We start from the raw sequence: 20220 nt of genomic DNA, 5'->3' as shown, positions 1-20220 counted from the left end.
ATGTTTTCTTTCTGGCTTCATTGAATTACTTGCAACAAAGACAAAAAACAAACTATAATTTGTTTTATGATATGACTCAGCATTTATTTATGATTATCCTGGTCACTAGCACCTCTTAAAGAAATGTCATCAAAGCTTAAAAAACCCCACATTATCCCCTAACTTTTCTTTTGGACACTTCTGAACCATTTCGTCAGGGAGGAAGAAAAAAAGTAGCCTGAGGATAAAATTTCACTCCAGATGGTTACAGTTTGGCAAAATTATAAGCAACTGAAAAGTCAGACCTATCATGGGATGTGTCATGCAGACTTGATAATAGGCAAATGTTAAAAAGCCATGCAAATATGAGGTAAGTGGTAATTTGTTTTCCTACTCTGTTTTGGAGCATCAAAGTAGAAGCAGTTAAAATAGATTAATCCTAATTTTAAGAAAGTGTGTAGAAAGATGGTTACTGCTTTATTTTTAATAGATATTTGGAAAAATGAAGACTGCTTTAATCACAAAGGAGATGTTTAATTTCATAGTATAATATACAGAATATAAAACCACTTCTATTACTAGAGGTATCTTCAAGCATACTGTGGAATTAATTATAAAAAGTTGATGCATTCCAATCAGGGAATCTAGCTGGATTAATGATACAGAGATGGTGCAAATAGTGTAAAGGATGACCACTTCAGTATTACTTTTCACACACGTCTGAAACAACTCTACTGATGATATTTTCGTAATCTTTATTTCCATGTAGCTTACTCTGCACCTCCAGCAAAGCTTCCACAAGTGGAAGGAGACAGTAGTTCTCTGCTTAAATACAGAATAATGGTACAGAACTGCAAGTAGTAGTATGAAATAGGAGTTTTCACATTTTATCATCATGTCGGCAATATACTGTAGTTAGGACAGAACAACTGCTGGCACAGTTAACAATGGCATTCTTTCCACAGCAACACTGAGCCCAGTGCTGTGTAATTTACCTTTTGTGATAAGCAAATTTTGCAGGCGCTGCAACATTGCCTGAATCTCACTTGTAACCTGGAGGAAGGCTTAACCATGTTACCAGTTGTTTCACTTGTGCAATAACTATTTATTTGGTTCCCTAACAATGCCAATATCAGACAGAGAAACAGCATCTTTTGCTGAATGCCATGGCAGGGTCTCTAAGTAAAAGTTTTTTGCCTTTTAGGAAACATTCTTCAAGCCCTTAAGAGAGCAAGTACTTGCAATCAGAAATCAGCACGCAGTTATGTATTGCAGTGAGGAACATCATTAGCCTCTGAAACTTGTCTCCACAGAGACTAGTATTAATAAAGTGGATGTATTGCTTTATGAAGTCGTATATAAATGAATAACTAATATTAATAAATCCTCTTCTTACGAGACTGTTCACAGGAGTGCATTTTGTCACAGTGATTGTCATTAAAATTAGGTCATGTATAGCATGGGGTGCCAGAGTACCTTTATGTATTGTCAGGTGTAACTTTCTAAAGAGGGCTCATCATACCCTTGTAAGTGAGGATGATAGTAATCCTATTCCACTGGCACTGCATCTTCTTTGTAAGTCCATGAAAGAAATTCTAGCTACATTTTCTTTGAACAATTTACTCCTTAGCTGGTGTGGTTGGCAGCAATATTGTTAATTTTGTCACAGAATGAGTAGATGTGGTCTGCCTATATATAATTACAGTGTGATAACATAAGCACAGTGGAGAGAACATAAACAGCCTAGATTCTGCTGTTTCTTAGCCTTTAAGTATGCGAATATGCAGCCTTTTAACAGTTTTAAATATAGTTTATGTGTCTATATTATAGATTAAATGAAAGAATGACAGTGGGAATGTGGGATTTTGTTAAAATAGTTGGAAGGCTTTTCAAGCCCATATTCTTTCAATATTGACACTTTTTACTTGAGTGGGTTGGAAAACTGACAAACATAATGTATGTTGTATAAATAACTGAGCAGTATATCACCGTAGTGCATATATGCACTTCTTTGTCATTCTGTTATCTGCAGTCTTTATAAATTTATTGCTCACTAGTAACGAAGACACAGTTATGTCTTCATAAACATACTAACCGTGGTGCTTCGTTTTTTTTCCAGGATTTTCTTCGCATGCTATTGGAAGACATCCCTGAACAAAAAAAGTAAGTGAGAACCAGACTAGAAAAGTCAAAAAAGAAACTAGAAATCAAATTCAAATATCAGCTGTGCTAGCCAGAAATAGTAGGATTTTTTTTAGTATTGTTCAGCTTATTTTTTCACAAGTGTGTGTGTGTATCTTTCTCTGAAAATTCTCAGACACATATACACAAAAAATATGAGACTTGCTGTGTTGTTGCTATCCCATGCTCTCCGCAAGCAGCACCTTTAACTTGCAGCAGTGAGGTCCTGTGTTCACTACACGATCTGAAGTGCCAGACATAGCTGCTTCCTCAAATTATAATAATCTCTGATTTTGGCACATGGCACCTTCAACTAAGGAGGCCACAGAGCTTTGTCGTGGATCTGGGAAACCAGAGAAGAGGGATTTTCCTCAAGCAGTAGTCTGGAACCATCCCCTCCTTGTCACACAGTGTGCCAAATGGGAAAGGATGGAGAACACTGATGGAAATCCAGCCTTAATTGCCTGACATGTTCTTCAAAATCCTGCTGTATGTGATTGTCCAAAGGTGATACAGCTGGTCTTTAGCAGAGCTTTGAATCATCCTTGCTTATCTGTTGGTTTGCTCCGTGCTACTACAGACTGTGCTACAAATAAAAATTCTTTTGTAGTGGAGGATTACATATTATAGTTTTTAAAGATAATTTATTCATTTGAAAAATGCAGTTTTAGGAAGCATTATTCCAAAAGTCTTCATAAATCTTGGTGAGTAGTTCAGAAAAAAAAATGAGAGAAAATATTAATAGAACTCAAATGTATTGATTTTTTTAGTGAAACTGCTGTTCTTAGGGGTTCAGAGACAGAGAAGCTAGTTATCATTGAGATAATGTTTTGTGGCATCATGAGTTTAGTTTGGGTGGTGTTACATTTTCAATGATGTACCACAGGATGATATTTTGTTTATATCATTGGATATGAGTTTCCAGCTTAATAGAATCAGGAATATTAAATAGAATATGTGGGAAAGACAATTATTTAGTGGCATATTATACATTGATTTGTTACTAAAATTTCTGTTTTCCTTCCTTTGTTTCACTTTTGTTTCTCTGAAGTCCAAGCCCAGTGCAAATTGTTACTTGAAGAAGCATCCAATATTCAGCCTAGAAACATGGCAAAATATTTAAACTTTCAGTGAGACTAATGCAGAAGTATGTCTCCATTTGCATTGCATAATACTCCAGAATGTATGGACAAAATTTCAGATCTATGGTAATTCGTTTTACAGTCAGACATGTAACATATCTGAATTTAGGTACTGCCAAAATTACCTTAGGTGCAGATATCAACAGCAATGCCAAGAATAATAGAACATCTTTGATATACAAGCAGCCTTTATTTCTTATCTGCTACAAAGATGTTTGTTTTCATTCTTGAATATATTCTGTTGCTAGTAAAAAATATTAGCCTGAGGTAAAATCAAAGTGAGGAAAGATAAAAATAAAATATTTTTAGAGATCATCTATTGATGAGTGCTTTTTTGCACGAAGATTCAGTGGTAGGAATGAAATGCTTTTCAATATTAGGGCAATGAAATTCTTTGTAACACACAAAACCTTCCAGACTTGTGCAGTTCTACCAAGTAGAATTCTAATGTTAAAACTAAATGCTTGTTACTTGAAAAATATTAAGCACTATAATATACTGACATTTTTAATGGAGGTTGGATTTAATAATTTTTTTTAAAAAAAGATAACTTAGCAGTAGTAAACAAAGCCAAGTCCTGCCCTCAGCTGTGGCAACAGAAGCAAACTAGTGTAGCTATTACAGGAGCAGAATTTGGCTTATGGGAGACTTTTGTAATGAGAACAGGATTAACATTGGCAGAAAGCAATCATAAAATAGTGCGGAAATTTTCCGTAATCATTAGTTTTCTGCTATTGGATACCGCAGATCGTATCTAAAAGATTCTCACTCTTCCAGTACTTCATTCCTTTAGGTATTCGTTACAGGAGATATTTTTAGAACGTTCCCAGAGATGAGCAGTTCCAAGATACAGATGTAACTTCTTAAGTGTCAGTGATTGATTTTTGTGGCCTTTTATGCTCGGAGGAGGAGGATTATATGCCTAGTTTACAGGGCTACCTCACTTCCTGATCTGACTCAATTTTAATGGCATGTTAGCTGTAGGAATCCATTCTCCAAGGCAGGATCCTCCTGTTTCTGGACTGCAGCTGAATACTGACATCAGACAGACCTAGAAGTCCCTTCTGGTCCTTTAGACTTTCCTGATTTACCCTTAAGGCAGATTATTTCTTTGCATGAAGGGCTAATGGCCTATCATTATCCTCCTCTGTTTTCAAAGCCTTTTAAAATATAACATCCACTGGCTATAGCCTTACATTACCTTGACCTTTGTATAGAAAATCTACAGTACATCCCACCTGTAACTGAGGGATCGTATTTCTCCATATGTAATCTGAAAGTTCACTACATTTAAAAAAAACCCAAACAACACCCCCCCCCCTTATATGTCTGTATATCACAGTGCTCTAAAACTGATAAAACTCCCAGTGGCTCTGCTCTCCCCAGGGCTTAAACCCATAGTCTTTGCTGTAAATTGATCCTCTCCACATCTGCCCAACATGTGAGCCCTGCAAAGACTCTATGTTTTTAAGGCCCTGTAACAGAGGGTGAGTTTCACCAGCCTCAGATAAATCAGAGTTTCAGCTGCTTGTGCTCTTTATGACCGCAGGGATTTTTGAGCAGGTCAGTTCTGTTCTTTGGGGTTTTCTGGTGGTATTTTTTATTTCATTTCATTCCACTCAATAAAATAAATACATGTACTAATAAAGCTATGGTTTTAATAATCTACGATAGACAAAGGAAGGCTTGTGTTGCAGCTTTGCTATTTCTACTGTTAATAACTCAGACTTACTAACCACATTCCTTAGATGTCTTCATAAATTGTCAACTAAGTACTGAATCAATGTTAAAATCATGCTGTAATTTCAAGTGACATATTGTCATGAATGTGGTGATTTTGACTGAGACAAATAGCTGGTAGACACCCAAATCCTGAAGCAAATCATTGGGAAAGATTTTTTGCAGTGTTTTTGATTCCTCTTCTTTTTTAAGTAAGCCAAAATGTATGTACTGGACAAAAACCAAAGGAAATCTGATGTTCAGAATCACTATTCAGTCACTAGCCTTTGATTTGCTCTAGCTATGCCTCCATCTTTAGCTGGAATGTCTTAATTTGACAATGATTGACATGTATGAATGTATATATCTACGTGAAGCAAACAGTTTGTTGAAGTATTTTCAGTTGGATGTGGCAGACATTTTATTATATTCCTTTAAAACAAACAAAAAACCCCAAACAAACAAAAAAGTTGCACACTTTCACGTGCACTGTTTATTTGCTGCAACATCTTATTCTCAAAGTGGTTTCTCCTCCTTGACTGAGGAATTGAGATAAAGTCTGCAGAGTGCCTTCAGGCATTGTGCAATGGTAGCTTGATATATGTAGACATATTTTATAATGCTAATTTTCAAATTAATAATGTTAATATTTTACAGAACTTGCTCTGAGGCATTGAATCTAGCCATTAACAGCATGTATGCCTGTTAGGAGATCATTCCTAGGCTGACTGGTTTATCGTCTTAACAAATGGGCAAGGGATGAGATAATGGATGTACTAGCATTCTCATTTTACAGTAGGGATCTGTAGTACAAAGCAACTGGAGAACCTGCCCAGCCTTGTAAGAGCTCTGCTGTAGTGCTAATCAATTGAACCCAGATCCCACAGTCCAATACAGTATCTAAACGAGGCGGCCGTTCAGGAAATCACACACACACCAGATTTAAGTCCTTACGGATGCTTAACTGCAACATAAGCAGGTGGTAAGTGTCCTTTCTGAATATGGATGCTTTACTGACCTGCGGCCTCTATAAATATCAGGCTCTGTGACCTTTCTGTAGGACATTTGTTTTGAAATAGTGGTCTGCTTGTGATCTATTTTTTGGGCTTGATCTGAAGCCCAGCAAGTTAGTCGAAACCTTTCCAAGGACTTCACAGTTCTCTTTGATTGACTATCAACACATTCAGAATAGATCTTTGCAACAGTCCACATATTACTAGTATATTTGGGAAAAAAATAGTGAATGCCTGTAAAATGCTAAAACAAGGCAGAGAAATAGTAGCATTGTTGTCTCTGCCCTTGAGAAAAATGTCAAAGTTTGAGGAGATGCTGAGCAACTTACTACTGGTGTTTCTGCCTCGATTAGTGTGGTGTCAGAATAGTGCAATTCCCCTCAGTGCCATAAGCCTATTTCAAAGCCAGTGTTTTGAAATGAGCTGTTGTTGGCTTTGAAAGAAATAGAGAGTGTATTATACAAAGGCACTACATAATAAATGTAGTGTTATTATTTTGCATAGTATTTTTTTTTCTGAAGAAATGTCACACTTTCAATTAAGCTTAGTTTTGGGGCGGGAGGAGGGGAAAAAGGACAAACTGGCATTGTGAGGCTGTGGTTTTTTATCCCTACCTAAGACAAATTAAATGCACAAATAAGGGCATTTTTCCCTAGCTGTTAGCTCTGTTTCAGCATTGGAACACTAAGCTGTATTGGGTTTGATTCATGCAATAACAAATAAAAAATTGTTATTCTGATTATGCTGCTTGAGACAGAATAAATGGTACAATACACCTGATCTACCTTTGACTATATAAAAGTTGAGTGTCCAGTTTTAAGCTAGTCCTTTATGTGCTCTCTGTAGTAACTAGACAGAAATAAGAACTCAAGAAAAAACATAATCTATCCTGAGGAAGGTGAACTTACTCACTGTTCGGAGATACTTCTCTTTCTATCTATTCACTGTGGAAGGGACTCCGCTAACTAACTTAGACTAGACACCAATTTTTAGAGCACTGTAATAAGGTAAAGGTAATTATAGCCTGAAGGATCTGGCAGTCAAATGCTCTAAATTTAATAACAAGGTACTATAAAAGATGACCAAATCTGGATATTTAATAATTCATTTGAATGTCAAAGACTACCCTATCATAGCATGGCATACATGTTCAATTACATGTAGAAAATCAATTTATTAGACATCTAGAATGGTAATTTCATGAAAATTCAGAATCCTGGCCATGTAGAAATGCTTCTGCATGATGGCTGCAATTATTTGAACAACATGATCAGAGGAATTTTTTTTTTTTTCTGTGAGAGTCTACAGTCTCCTAATGATACAAGATATATTTTGACATTTCAGATTTAGTGATTGGTAAGAAGTCTTTGTCTCTATGAGAATTATTCTCTCTTCTGGGACTTTTTAGGTCATCTCAGGCAGGCTGGTGCACCATCTCTTACTTGTGAAGATACTGTTGAAGTAAAGTTTGGACCTAAGTTGCATGAACTATCAAAATATTTTACCAGCAGCGAATAGACTAGTGCTGCTTCCACATTACGCCTCCTTGGTGCACACCTTAAGATATGAGTGACCAAAAAATGAAGAAAACCATTAACAGAAAATGAAAGCATATATAAATAGCTTTATTTTCATTGTAATCTGAATGTTCTTTTTCTTTAATCCATAGCTGCTTCTGATTTTCAGTATGATGCTGTAGCCTGTGTATGCAAGCATATCTTAAGTAGCTTAATGACACAGGACAGCATATGTAAGGCAAGACTTATGTTTAAGGCACTTGGTGTCTGGTTTTTGCCATTGTTACAAAATTCCTGGGTATGTTGGACAAGCTTATTAAGACTAAATAGCTTATTTTTTGCATACACTGTTGAACAACCACTCAATGAGAAGCCAACTGACTCTCTATTTTGATCAGATTCTCCCAGCCTTAATTCACATTGGCAGAACTTTATTCCGTTGCGTAGACCTGCTCATTTTAATGGACCTCCTTCAGAATACTGCTTGGTGTGAATAGGGATGGCACATCTCCCAGCACAATGGTGTAAAGTGGATGTTACTGCTGTTAATTCTACCTCAAAGAATGCTAACACATAATTCTGCTTGGAGACAGAGGGTAAATTTTTTAACTTGGATTCAATAAGGATAAGAATATCTAACCCAGGATATAAGCCATGTCTGAAAAAGTGCTGTTGTTACATGCACTAATATCAATAATCTAAATCTTTGGTTGTTCCAAATAAAACTAGGCAAGTTAAAAAATGTAGCTATGATCAGTAAACACACACAAATTTTTACTCTGTGAATGTGTACCAGGGTCATCCACTAACTTGGATTCATCCACTAAGCTTGACTGCTTTTGAGATTCTATAAGTTATCTAAGCCTTAGGTTTCCCATTTGCATGTCAGGCATAACAGTGATTGCTCTCCCTCCCATTGGCATATAGTGAAAGTTAATATTTAAAATGTTTAAAAATCATTCAGTAAAAATGAGTGATTATAAATCCTTCTTAGTCACTGATACAGTCCATAAATAAACATCCGTTAGGGTCACACCAGAGCACAGCTTTGTCAAGGGTTAGGGGGAAAAAAAAAAAAGGCTGCTTTGTCATGTAATTCAAATAAAATTTGTATTGGGTTGCCTCTCTTCCTGCTTCAGAGCTTCTAAATGGCTGTTGTTTTCATGAAAGCTGTGTTGGTTATGGGTCTACATTACACACGTGGAGGTAGCTGCAAGTATTAGAATGAGTCTTGCAAGGGCATTACTATGCACAAGACCATGAACATCTATTCTGCTTCTTCAGAATATTTACTTTGACTGAGGGCTTACTGAAGTTCCTTTTTCAGTATTGGCACACTGCATGGACCATGTGATTTTTTTTTTTTTTCCCCGCCATTAATAGGCTTCCCTTCAAGTTGGGAAGACTTCAACTAGGTTTGAAGTAAATGCAACCAAAGTTGCTTACGAAAGTAAAAGGGGAAATATAATTTCTAAATTTGCAAATACTTACACATGTTATTTCAGTCCCACACAGCTTGATCATGACAAACCATCTTCTTTTGCTGGGGCTGCAGACTATTCTGTGACTTCGCTGTGAATGTTATCAGAAAATAAAGAAACTGCAGAAAAGATGAAACTGAAAATATTAGATACATGGGCTGAGGATTAATATCTATCAGTCCCTTTTAAAACCCAAAAGTTTAAGCAAGTTTGTATTGAATGTCATTTTCTTTGGTATTTCATCCTTACATTTAGTCTGCTTCTCTAATAAAATACTAGTTTTGAATGTCTCCAGCTAAATTTACTTGCCTGTGATTTTTTTTTTTCTGTTAAAGAAACACAAAGTTCACTCAACAAGAAGTACAACTTCTGTTCATACTTTACATGTTTCATAAATGCAGTTTACCATCTTACATTTTCTCTGTCAATCTTCATAATCACTGTCTTTGTCATGTGAGTTTTAACCACACAAAAGCTGATCTGTTTTTAATTTGCTTATATCACCTCTGGTAGTATTACTAATTACAATAACAAGAATGTAGTACCACTGCAGTACAACTAATACTTGGAATTCAGGGTTTTCCTCAGCTTCTAAAGGGTTAATTGTCATGTGGAAAAATCTATATTTTTGTGTCTGTCTTCTAATTTTTTTTTTCTTTCCTTTTTAAGATCTGGTTTAACTGTGGAAAGTATTGTCCAGAATTGGCTTGACACTTCCGGAATACCAAAGGTAAATACAAAATACCAGTTAACAGTCCTTTCTGGAGTCTTGCATTTCTCATTACATTATATGCTTTTTAAATCTTTACCTGAACTTACAGCAGGTACGATTTTAAATAAACAGTTTTGACGACCATTGTCTCAACAAACCTGCTGAACGGCAAACCTTACCAAACTTATCCTCTTGCTTAATACTGCAGTTACATGGAAGTACGCTTTACAGTATAGTGGTGGACTCTGCTACATGTAAGGAGCATTGTTCACAGTTGTCAGTATACGAATTACTTGACAGCCATACTGACAGCAGTAACTAAATGTTAAATTATTTGCACTTTGATATATTGTGAATATCGTGTGACTTGCTGAAGAATCTGCTGCATGGGTAACATATTTCATTGGTGTTCCAGCTCTGTTGCAGTTGAGACTGAGCATTATTTTCTGCTTTTAATACTAAAAGCTTTTAATATTAAGGTTTTAAATCCTGTGAACTGAAAATGCTTAGTTGCGTCTATGCTACGTGAAGGCTGTGATTATTCATTCTGGTGCAAAACTGGGATTACCTGAAGAAAGATACCTCTGCATAAATATTCCTAAAAACAAGTTTTATACAAAGTATGTTTTTATTATACACTTCGGACTCAACTTCTAACTGGTTTCCCCTAAGATGGCATCCCCTAGGTTGCTTGGGACTTATCTTTCCTAGTGCTTGCATTGGTTTTGACTTGGCATTAGCATTAAAACAAACAAACAAACAAAACCAACAAACTTTTAAGAGTTAGAATGGTAAGTCCTGGTTTGTATGTGCAGAAGTGAAGGTACTCAGGCAGCATGACTGAGGCTCTGAGGAGTAAGCATGTTTGCAGGTAGAATTGTCAAAACAGCTGGAGAGCTTGAAACAATAAGCAATGGCCACTGAACCTGTGCGGTACCCAAACAGTGGCTGAGCTCTTCCATGGCAGGTATGCGTATCCGCTGATCTCTGTATGGTCTAGAAGGCTCTTTAGGAAGTTCTGCCATGAGATCAAAATGTTCAAACGCTAATATTTGAATATGCTGTAACATCAAGGGTTTATTGTTTGTTTGCTTGTTCTTTTTTTTTTTTTTCCTCCCTGTAAAATTATTGCAAGTAAAATGAGCTTTAATTGGAAGGGAGGAAAAGAAAGGACAATAAAGTAGCATCATGCATCTTGATGTTCAGTCATTTCTTGAAAGAGGACTGTGATTTTAATGCTGTGTTTTGATGAAGGTTTTCTTTCTGACACAAAATTCAATACATTGTAGAGCAGCTGCTTCAAGTACAGGGGAGAAACTGATGTTGCACAGCTGTAGTTGTAAGACGCTGAACTGGCTGTCCGAAATGAGAGAATTTTCTGGCATTTTACTTACATGTATGTCTTTGAGACTGTGCCTTATTGGTATCCCACAATCAACTCTACAATCACAAATAAGGAAGAGAGGAACAGACTAGAGAATTGAAAATGATTTTAATTAATGTGAAAACTGAACTCCGTTTTCCTGAGTGTGTACTGTAAGTTGTTCAGAATAAATAGTGAGCAGTTTCATTATACCCTGCAAGTATCTATTGGTTGTTTAAGCAAAACACATAGCAAAAACAGTTCCACATCCAGCAGGCTGGATGTAAATAATTGTAAATTTTCTTTAAAGACCAAAGAGAGTTCCCTGACAGTTTGGCTGCTTTGTAAAAACAATTTCAACAGGAATGGTGCTGATCTAGTGTTCTTTCTTCTGAGAACCGGGATGCTGACCTCTTCCCTCTGTCTCTCTCTTCCCTCAGTAACCTTACCGTTGTTGCCTTCAGCAGTTCTCAGCCTCTTGTGGGAACTAGTTTCCACTTTATTGAAGGAACTGGAGGTTTTGTCATTCAGTGAATAGGAAACCCTGTTTCATTCATTTATTAAATCATTTTGGGAGTCCTTATTCATGAAATCAAGACTGCAGAGGTTGCTTATTAGCTCTCAATATGTTAGTATCTATAATTGAAATATGACTGTATTTACTGACTACAGAACTATAAATCTACTTGTGTCCTGTACAGGAGCTGATATTGAAACCCCCTTAAAAAGTATTATATTACCTTTATTTCAACAAACTATTAACTTGGCTAACACGATGAATCTATGTGAAGGCACACAGACTACCTTCTTGCATGCAGGTGAACTACCTGCATTATATACAGCAGCCCGGTAACACGACCAAACTGATTTATTCTCTCTCATATGGGTTTCCAGGTGAGTGGAGTAGGGTGTGTGAAGAGGAAGGTTTCCATCAGCTCCCTTGGGCAACATTTTGTGGCTGAGCCAGCCAGGCTGGCAGCGTGAGCAGCGCGAGGTACAAAGCACCCACTGCAGCTGAATACTGAGCAATTGAAAAGCCGCTGCTTACCACCCTTCTTTAGCTGACTGCACTATAGAGTCCTGTAGCATAACAGTCAGTCACTCTTAATCCTGTCCCTCTTAGAGGGACAAAAGGCATTTCTTAGTGGTTTAGTAGATACCTATGAGGAATAACTTTATTGAGAATTTAACCATTTTAAGTTTACAAGTACTATCTAAGACCTCACTGCATTTGGAGAGGAAAGTTCCTTACTGGAGAGACTGTCGTCTGTAATGAGATTGGGAAATATGCATTATGCTGTCCATTCTGAAAATCAAGTCAAAACATGGTTCTTTATATCTCTCTCATATGAGCATTTTTATATTTTGTAGTGGCTGTGGTTATTTCCATGGCATCTTTTATTTCTATGTTTTGGTAGGTTTTGCTCAGGAAATTCACATCATCCATTGACTATAAAGAAAATTCATCACTTGTGGTTCATTTGCAGCATTAGCTACCAAAGTGTTTTTAAGAATTTTCTTCCATGGTTATATCCAAATGTATCACCTGTACACAACTGGTACTTTCGAAAATTTGATAACAACATGGTCACTTAACAACTGAGTTGTTAGCCGACACCTCATTTCACTGTCTTCACAACAGGGTCTAGCTTAAGGACACTTGGATGGTCCTTGTGCAGAAGATGGATGAGGGTAAATACTTTCCACTCCCCAGACTGCTGAAGAAATGTTACTTACAATCCTCCTTCCAGTGGAGGAATTAGCATTTTGTATTCTTTACAGTGATATGCCACAGCATCTGTCTTACTGAAGATCCTGTACTCCTTTACCTGTGGTTTGTTACATTTGCCGCCTCAAATCCTGTCTCAAGCTCTATCCAGGGAACCGCATATATATATCCCTTTGCAGCTTATAACTACCAAAACTTTAATATTTGTCAATTTATATTACCATTTCGCTCTTGGAAAAATCATTTGGTCTTTTCTAAATATTGTGCCAGTTTCCTGGATCATGTATATACCACTAGTAATCAAGAATAACTTAACCTAAGGGAGACACACTGATAAATAAAACCAGAATTTGGCTTCTCGTTCTCGCCATGAAAAAAATAATCCTGCATGCCAAGTTACACTTCCAAATTTGGTATTTTCTAAAGCATTGAAGGTTAATTTTATAAAAAAGGGTGTGTGGTAATGCTTGGCCAGTTCTTTCTTACATGGAAGAGTGCCACAGCACAGTGGTTTTCTTCAGGCTTGCTGTGCAGGAAAGGTTTTCTCACACACAAAACAACAAGGAACATAAGAGATGAAAAGCAAGCATTTCTGAAATACAAGCTTTCATGAAGATTTTTTTTCTGGCAACACATCATGGTGGTGTTAAAGAAGGTGAAGCATATTGCTTTGTTGAAAATAGCTTTTATCAAGTCAAGTAACCTTCAGCATGTATTTCTGTCTCAGAGGTGACTCACCAGGGGATTATAGCAACTTTTCATCATGTGCAAGTAGCAATGACTTAACACCACTAACTTTAGTCAATGAGTTAAGCTGGCAAGGAGTAGAATCAGAAGAACAAAACAGCATTTAAAGCTGGAAAACACCTATGAAATCACTCAAGTCCACTTCATCCCTGCTGCTGCTTTGTTCTCTTAAGTACAGTTTCTATTGTCTCTTTCAGTCTATGTAATGTTTAATTAGAGTTTAAGACTAAAAGACCATATGCTTCTTGAGGATGATTTTCTTAGTTCTGCACAGACTTGTCTTTGTGTTATACTGACCACTTACTCCTATCTGAAGTTCTTATTCTACCCTAGGTAATTGATGTTTTAAAAATATGCTTAAAATCTTTCCTCATTTTGAACTCTGTTGTACACTGTTTAATTGAGAAGTAGACCAATAAACATTAGGTAGTCTCTGCATCTCATAAACTCCTATACATATTTTTTAAACTCCTTCCAGTTTCTCCACCTTTTTTTTTCCTTCCTCTGAAACTACATTGTCTCATAACATACTGTTATTTACTGGTAAACTTGCTATCTTGAATGTTCCTTAGGTGTGTATTTCATTTGGTACCTTGTGTGATTGAAACGATCTTCTTCAGATTCATTTTTGAGTGGAAAAAAAAAGAGTAGTTGGCCTGCTGCTTGATGATTTTTAGTTTCCAACAGATCCTCAGTGTAATCTACAAGTCTTATGTGATCACATAGCTGCAAGCGGTAGGATAAACACACTGAACATCCCTTTAAAATTATGAAAAAATTGCTAGAGGTGATAGAACTGCTGTATTCTTCTAGTCCATTTTGCTACTTTATCCTCCTACGAAAGCTTAATTCCTATTCACTGTTCTACCTCAAACAGTATTTCTTGATGCAAGTAGGTACTGCCAACAGATACTTCAGAGTATGTACAGCTTATAGTGTGTATATATGCTTTCTAATTCTGAATGATCATTGGAGTACAGCCTCCTGTTACAATACTAAGAATTTTGCCATTTAAAAAGAATTCATATTTTTCCCCTTTGCACTGCTTTTTGTTACTGTGGTAAAGCATTAGTTTAAGCTACATCTGCTAATGTTATTTGTAAATCATTTTTATTTCTGGAAAAACACAGTCAAAAGGAATCTTCCAGTAATGAATTGTCATTTATTCATAGTATTTGTAGTTTTATTTGTGTATGACTGGCTCTTGGATTGTCCTACTTGAAGAAGAAATGGATTGGAAAGGAAACTCATAGCAACACTAATAAAAATTTTCAACTGAAATCGAATTTGTAAAGTGTTCTAAATCAATGCAAGTAACATTTCTGTGGTTTCATAAATTTTAGGAAGATGCTATAGCAGCAGCTCAACTACTTAAAAAGATTTCTGATAAAGCAATCTGTTGATAAGAAGGTTCCTGGCTTTTGCCTCAGTTACAACCTGTATCGATTTCTTGACAAAATTACTAAGACAAAAATACAGCTGAAAGGATAGTTCTACAAGAGAATGCATTGCAGGCTAACAGTTATGGTTAATTACTAACAAAGCAATCACATTCAAACATATATATTTTTTTAAGTGTTCTTACTAAACTTCTAAATTATCTTTAGCAGTTGTTCACCCAAGTTTTACAGGTGTACTAGAAAATTTTTCAACAGAAAGAATCAAATTTATTGGATCATAGGTTGGGTTTGTTAACACTTGATATTTCTTGTCACTACTAGTCATGCCTTATCTTGTAATTTTTCTGTCAGGTCATACATAATAACTGCATATTGGTGGGTGAAAACATTGAGAAGGCAAATAAATGAAATCCTTATTGTTTCTTGAGATAACAGTAAATTTGAAGGCACTGGCAGTGAGAATGACCTGTTAAGTATGAAAAATCTCATTCAAGCTTGTGATTTGGGGAAAACAATTGCGAAGGGGCTCTGAAGAGGTAGAATTTTCTTATTTAATAAAGTTTAACAAGTTGGTATTAAGTATTATTCACAAGATAACACACAACTACTTAAATCTGAAGCATGCTACTTTTTGATTTTTTTTTTAATCTGAACATGGAGACTTGCAGAACATGCAGAGGATACAACTACTGATAGTTGAGTTCTAGTGAGTTGATACTTGAGAAATAATCTGAAGAAAGCCTAACTGCTGCTTTAAGATAAGTACTTATTATTGTACGTGGAAAGCACACTTTGAAGAATGGGTCCTTCACTTCAAGAAATATGGTATTGTTTTGATATCAGCAAAATTGCAGATTGGAAGATTAAAAGATCTTTAGGGTCCTTAAAAATTTAAATGAGCATAGGTCAATAATATAAATTGATTAGTGGATTCTCTAATAAGCACAATAAGAAAAAAGGTTTTGAATATGAATCAGTGCTGTGTTTTTCTGAAATTAGCAGTTGTACTGTCACCATTGCATTCCATTCTCTTAGAAGATGGAATTCTCAAAAATATAAAAATGTAATCGAGCAATGTGTATAGTGCTGTAGTGTGCATAAATGTCAGGTGAATCATGAAGAGAAACAAATCAAGACAGATTGCACAGACAGACTTTCTCTCTATGTCATCAACTCTTTGAAAGATGTTTTAGGTGAAGACTTTCCATATGAAAGTCTTTCTAGATAGACTAAAGTATACAGAGAATATGATATTTTGTTTGGGGCAAACTATATCAAATAAATTGTAAGGTCTGTTATTATTTAAATAGATCCTGTGTTGATGTAAAAAAGGTTATTGGCATAAAATGGCCTTGTAATTTATTTATAATAGCTGCTCCTATAAATTGTACTTAAGATACTGCTAAATAAGATGCAATAGTGGTATCTTCTTGTTTGTTGAATAGTTCAAAAATTCAAGAGAATTGCTTATATAAAATGATACATCATTAAATGTCAGTAAGGACCCAAATATATTTCAGAGCTCTTCAAGTTCGGGCATGGCTTAGAGTATTATAGTTTTGGAAGGTTTGAGGTAAGTTTCTTTTGCATTGCTCATTTTAGAAGAAAAACACAGACAGTCAAGATCAGAATAGCATTGTTATGAATTGTTGTGTGATCACATTCTAAAATTGGAAAAAATTCTGCCTTAGTTTAGACACCCACATAACGCTGAGTAATTTGGTGTCTGGGTTTAATATAGATATTAATTTTTAAATATTATATTTGAAAGTATTTGCCATAACACTTCAGTACCTCTGTTCAAATTTCTAAAAGTGAAGTTTAAACCAGAGTTTTACGAGTCTTAATTTAGCCATTCATATAATAATTCAGAAAAAAAAATGCTTTTGAGATTCTCAGCTGGGACTTTGAGTCTGCATTAAGGCTGAGGATACTTCACTGAATTCAGTTTTATGATCTGCTAAAACACTGGCTTGCTTCTCCAGTCAAAAGCCAGATTTTCACAAACGTCTTTGTGTTTTTCTTCAGGCTGCCTTTCAGTATTGCATGTGTCCAGCTCAGATATACAGTAGTAGTAGTAGTATAGTAAAACTGTGCAAGTAATAGCTTGTTCAAGAAGCTGGAGTGCATTTGAAACAAACGTTCAATTTCTAAAATAATTGTGGACTGAATTCCACTCATTTGTTCACTAGAATCTCTTTTAAGTTTAATAAATCTCAAGCGGTCATTCTGGTTCCATTTTCTATTAATTGCATTGCTGAACACAAAAGCTGTGTTATGTGCAGAATGACTGAGCTTATCCCTAGTAGAAAGGAGTTATGTTTGGTATCTAAAGAACAATAACAGTTTGCTGCCTGGCTGATCAATGCTGGATCAAGTTCACATTCCCAAGCTCCCACTCTCCCACCTACATGTGCAGAGGGTGGAAACATAGCAGAGGGAGGGAGGACAGGTCCTCTTTTACACAAAAAATGTTGAACTGAGACTTGCCTAATAAGGACACAGCTGGCCTTGCACAGCATTAAGCATTGATTTTAATCCATTGCTTGTGAAAACATCGCAAGAAAAGCACAGAAGTTAGCAACCGATTAATTTTTAGCCTGACCATTGTTTTCTTTACCCAGTGGAAACAATCCCTAGATGTTTAAAGTACTTTTTGTGCTATCTTGTAAGAAAACAGTTTTTCTATATTAATTGGGAAAAAGTAGCCTTTGAAATGGCTGAAATCTCTCCAGTTTGGAGTTTTAGCACATTGGGCACAGGATATGAAATAATAAGGAGTCAAATGCTACTTTAGGAAATAATACTTGAGATCTTTTTAGTGCAGAAGGATAGAGAGCTGGGCATGAACCTGAGGGAAAAACTTGATGTGACAGGAACAAGTTGCCACATTCCCTCCCCAGTGGTCTAGGGTTTTTAAAAGAAACACACATTTTACTTCCTGTGGAGTTGTGGAGTTTACAGCTGTGGAGTTGTTCTATGCAAGGACAGGAGTTGGACTTGATGATCCTTGTGGGTCCCTTCCAACTCAGTACATTCTATGATTTTAAGATTCCTGGAAAATTTCCCTGTTTTCTAGGCTTTTAGAAAGACATGTTTGTATTTGGAAGGAATCAATATGTGTGGAAGATGTATGTCATTCATGAGTATGAACACATACCATGTATTTGAAGTCCACGTAGCTCTCTGTAATGCTGACCGAAAAAAACTGTGCAGTTGTCCAGTTAGAAACTCAACACGATCCTGAGTGTTCAGATTCTGCTGTGTGTTCCCAGCTGACCAGATTTCGGGATGGAAGCTCTTGCTCCTGAGGCCAATGCTTTTTTCACACATGCTGTAAAAATGCTGAGATGCTGAAGTACTTACAGAGAGCAGATAGTAACAAAATTTGTGTTGTGGTCTTTGCTCCATCTCCATCAGTTTACTGTCTTCCACAGAAGTGGATACGAGCAATATCAAGATCTTTCCTGGTTTATATTACCTTCAGTCATCCTCTTTTGATTTAGCAGTGCTTCATAGTCACACTGAAGATGCAGATGAAGATCAACTTCTGTTTACTCACGAAAGAAAAAGGTGATTCTTCTAAAACTCATTCCATCCCCATAAGAAAGGGATGTATTTCCAGGATGCTTTAACTAACTTAACTAACTAACTCCCTTCTCAGCCCACAGTGAAATTTAAATGCTGAAATGGAGATTGGAGAAAGGTTTGAAAAGTCTATTGGCTGACAAAGGTATTGGTCAATAAAAAAATTAGCAGTAAAGGTCATGGTTCAGCTTATGGTTATTATCCTCAGCATATGGGCTAATAGCATTTCATGGCCAGAGGGCTAAAGAACTTTTGCCTTGAATATGTTTCTTTACTAGAGCTGTTGGAAGGGTTTTTCATTGCTTCAGGGGATCAGTAAGACTCAGAGGTCTGAAAGATGTATTTTATTTCTTCAACAAATAAAGTCTACTTCATTTTGTTTGAGTCTCCTTGTACTGGAAAAGGAAGAAAAACACTGCTTGTCACATCAGTTGTGTAGGACTGTCCAGTATCCATGTTCAGGCATGTTTTCCTTTGTTTTTCTCTGTAATTAAAAAACAAGCAAAAAAAAGCCCCAACAACACAGGGTTTTCAAACTCCTATGCAGTTTGGCCAGCCAGTAACTACCCACTGCCTACAAGATCTTGGTGTTGGGTCGAGCCAAAGTGAATTTTACAAAGGATTCTCTTATGTCGAAGAAACTTGAGCCATAGTCATTGTCCTTTGGTTTCAAAATGTCTAGATTCAAATTACTTTCAAATTGACAGAATGCAGACCCAAACTGAATCTGAGGTCTTATTTCCATATGTCATTGTATTGAAAAATGTCATATCTTGTATATTCACGGAAAGGGCTGTCAGGCATTGGAACAGGCTGCCCAGGGAAGTGGTGGAGTCACCATCCCTGGAGGTGTTTAAAAGATGCGTAGATATGGTGCTTAGCAACATGGTTTAGTGGTGGACTTGGCAGTGTTAGGTTTATGGTTGGATTCGATGATCTTAAAGGTCTTTTCCACCCTAAATGATTCTATGATTATCTTTTAAATATTATCTTGCTACTTGTAGAGGAAGGTGCTATAATTTGCAGTCAGGAGTGTGTTGAAAGTTTGTAGCACAAGGGAATACTTCTCAAGCAGAAAGGCCTAAATATAAAAACAATAATCTACTTTTGCAGTTATTCCAGAGAGATATCTGTATAGTAGTGAGAGCACCTGGCAAAATCAAGAGGAAAAAAAAGGCATTTAACATACTCTAAAACGATTATTCTAATATAGATAAATTATTGCAATATGACACATACATTAGATATCATTATACATTACATACTCTTATTCAGTAATAAGCATATTATTTAGAGAACCTGTGGTCACGTGGTCAGAGATACTTTCTCAGGTTATGAATCTGATCTTGAACTAAATAGGTGGGTACAGTGATTTATCTTTACCTGGGAACTTTTTCCACAAGGCAGGGTTGCTAATGTGGATATGAAGGATGTATTTGCATTACCCCTTTGAAAAAAATATTCCTGCCACAGTGTTTGAAGGTCATGTTGCAGTGTACTGAAAGTATATGCTCAAAGTTATTGTTTCAACAGGTTTTTGTCTCTTGGAGGTAGAGAGGTTTTCAGGAAGGGCAAGTTTGACTTGACCATAATGTCTCTGTAGGTGTGTTACATTGAAGAATATCAGACATATAATAGCATGCTGATCT

The 20220-nt window shown here is 36.2% G+C and overlaps 1 protein-coding gene across 23 annotated transcripts in view; it reads left to right on the top strand.

Moving 5' to 3' along the window:
- Window positions 1–20220, top strand: part of AOPEP (aminopeptidase O (putative)) — a 199283-nt gene that overhangs the window by 89291 nt on the left and 89772 nt on the right. For 22 of the 23 annotated variants that reach the window (XR_010607772.1, XR_010607783.1, XR_010607782.1 and 19 more), the window contains 2 exons: window positions 2099–2142; window positions 9702–9762. Coding sequence is in view for 5 of the 23 variants with exons in the window: in XM_065655560.1 (XP_065511632.1) it covers window positions 2099–2142; window positions 9702–9762 (105 nt within the window). In the remaining 18 variants the exon portion in view is untranslated. Of the gene's footprint in view, window positions 1–2098; window positions 2147–9701; window positions 9763–20220 lie in introns of those variants that run through there. The other variant, XM_065655565.1, reaches the window with a different exon arrangement.

The sequence above is a fragment of the Caloenas nicobarica genome, chromosome Z (assembly GCF_036013445.1).
Source record: "Caloenas nicobarica isolate bCalNic1 chromosome Z, bCalNic1.hap1, whole genome shotgun sequence".
Lineage (NCBI taxonomy): Eukaryota > Metazoa > Chordata > Aves > Columbiformes > Columbidae > Caloenas > Caloenas nicobarica.
This window is presented reverse-complemented; position numbering and strand designations above follow the sequence as displayed.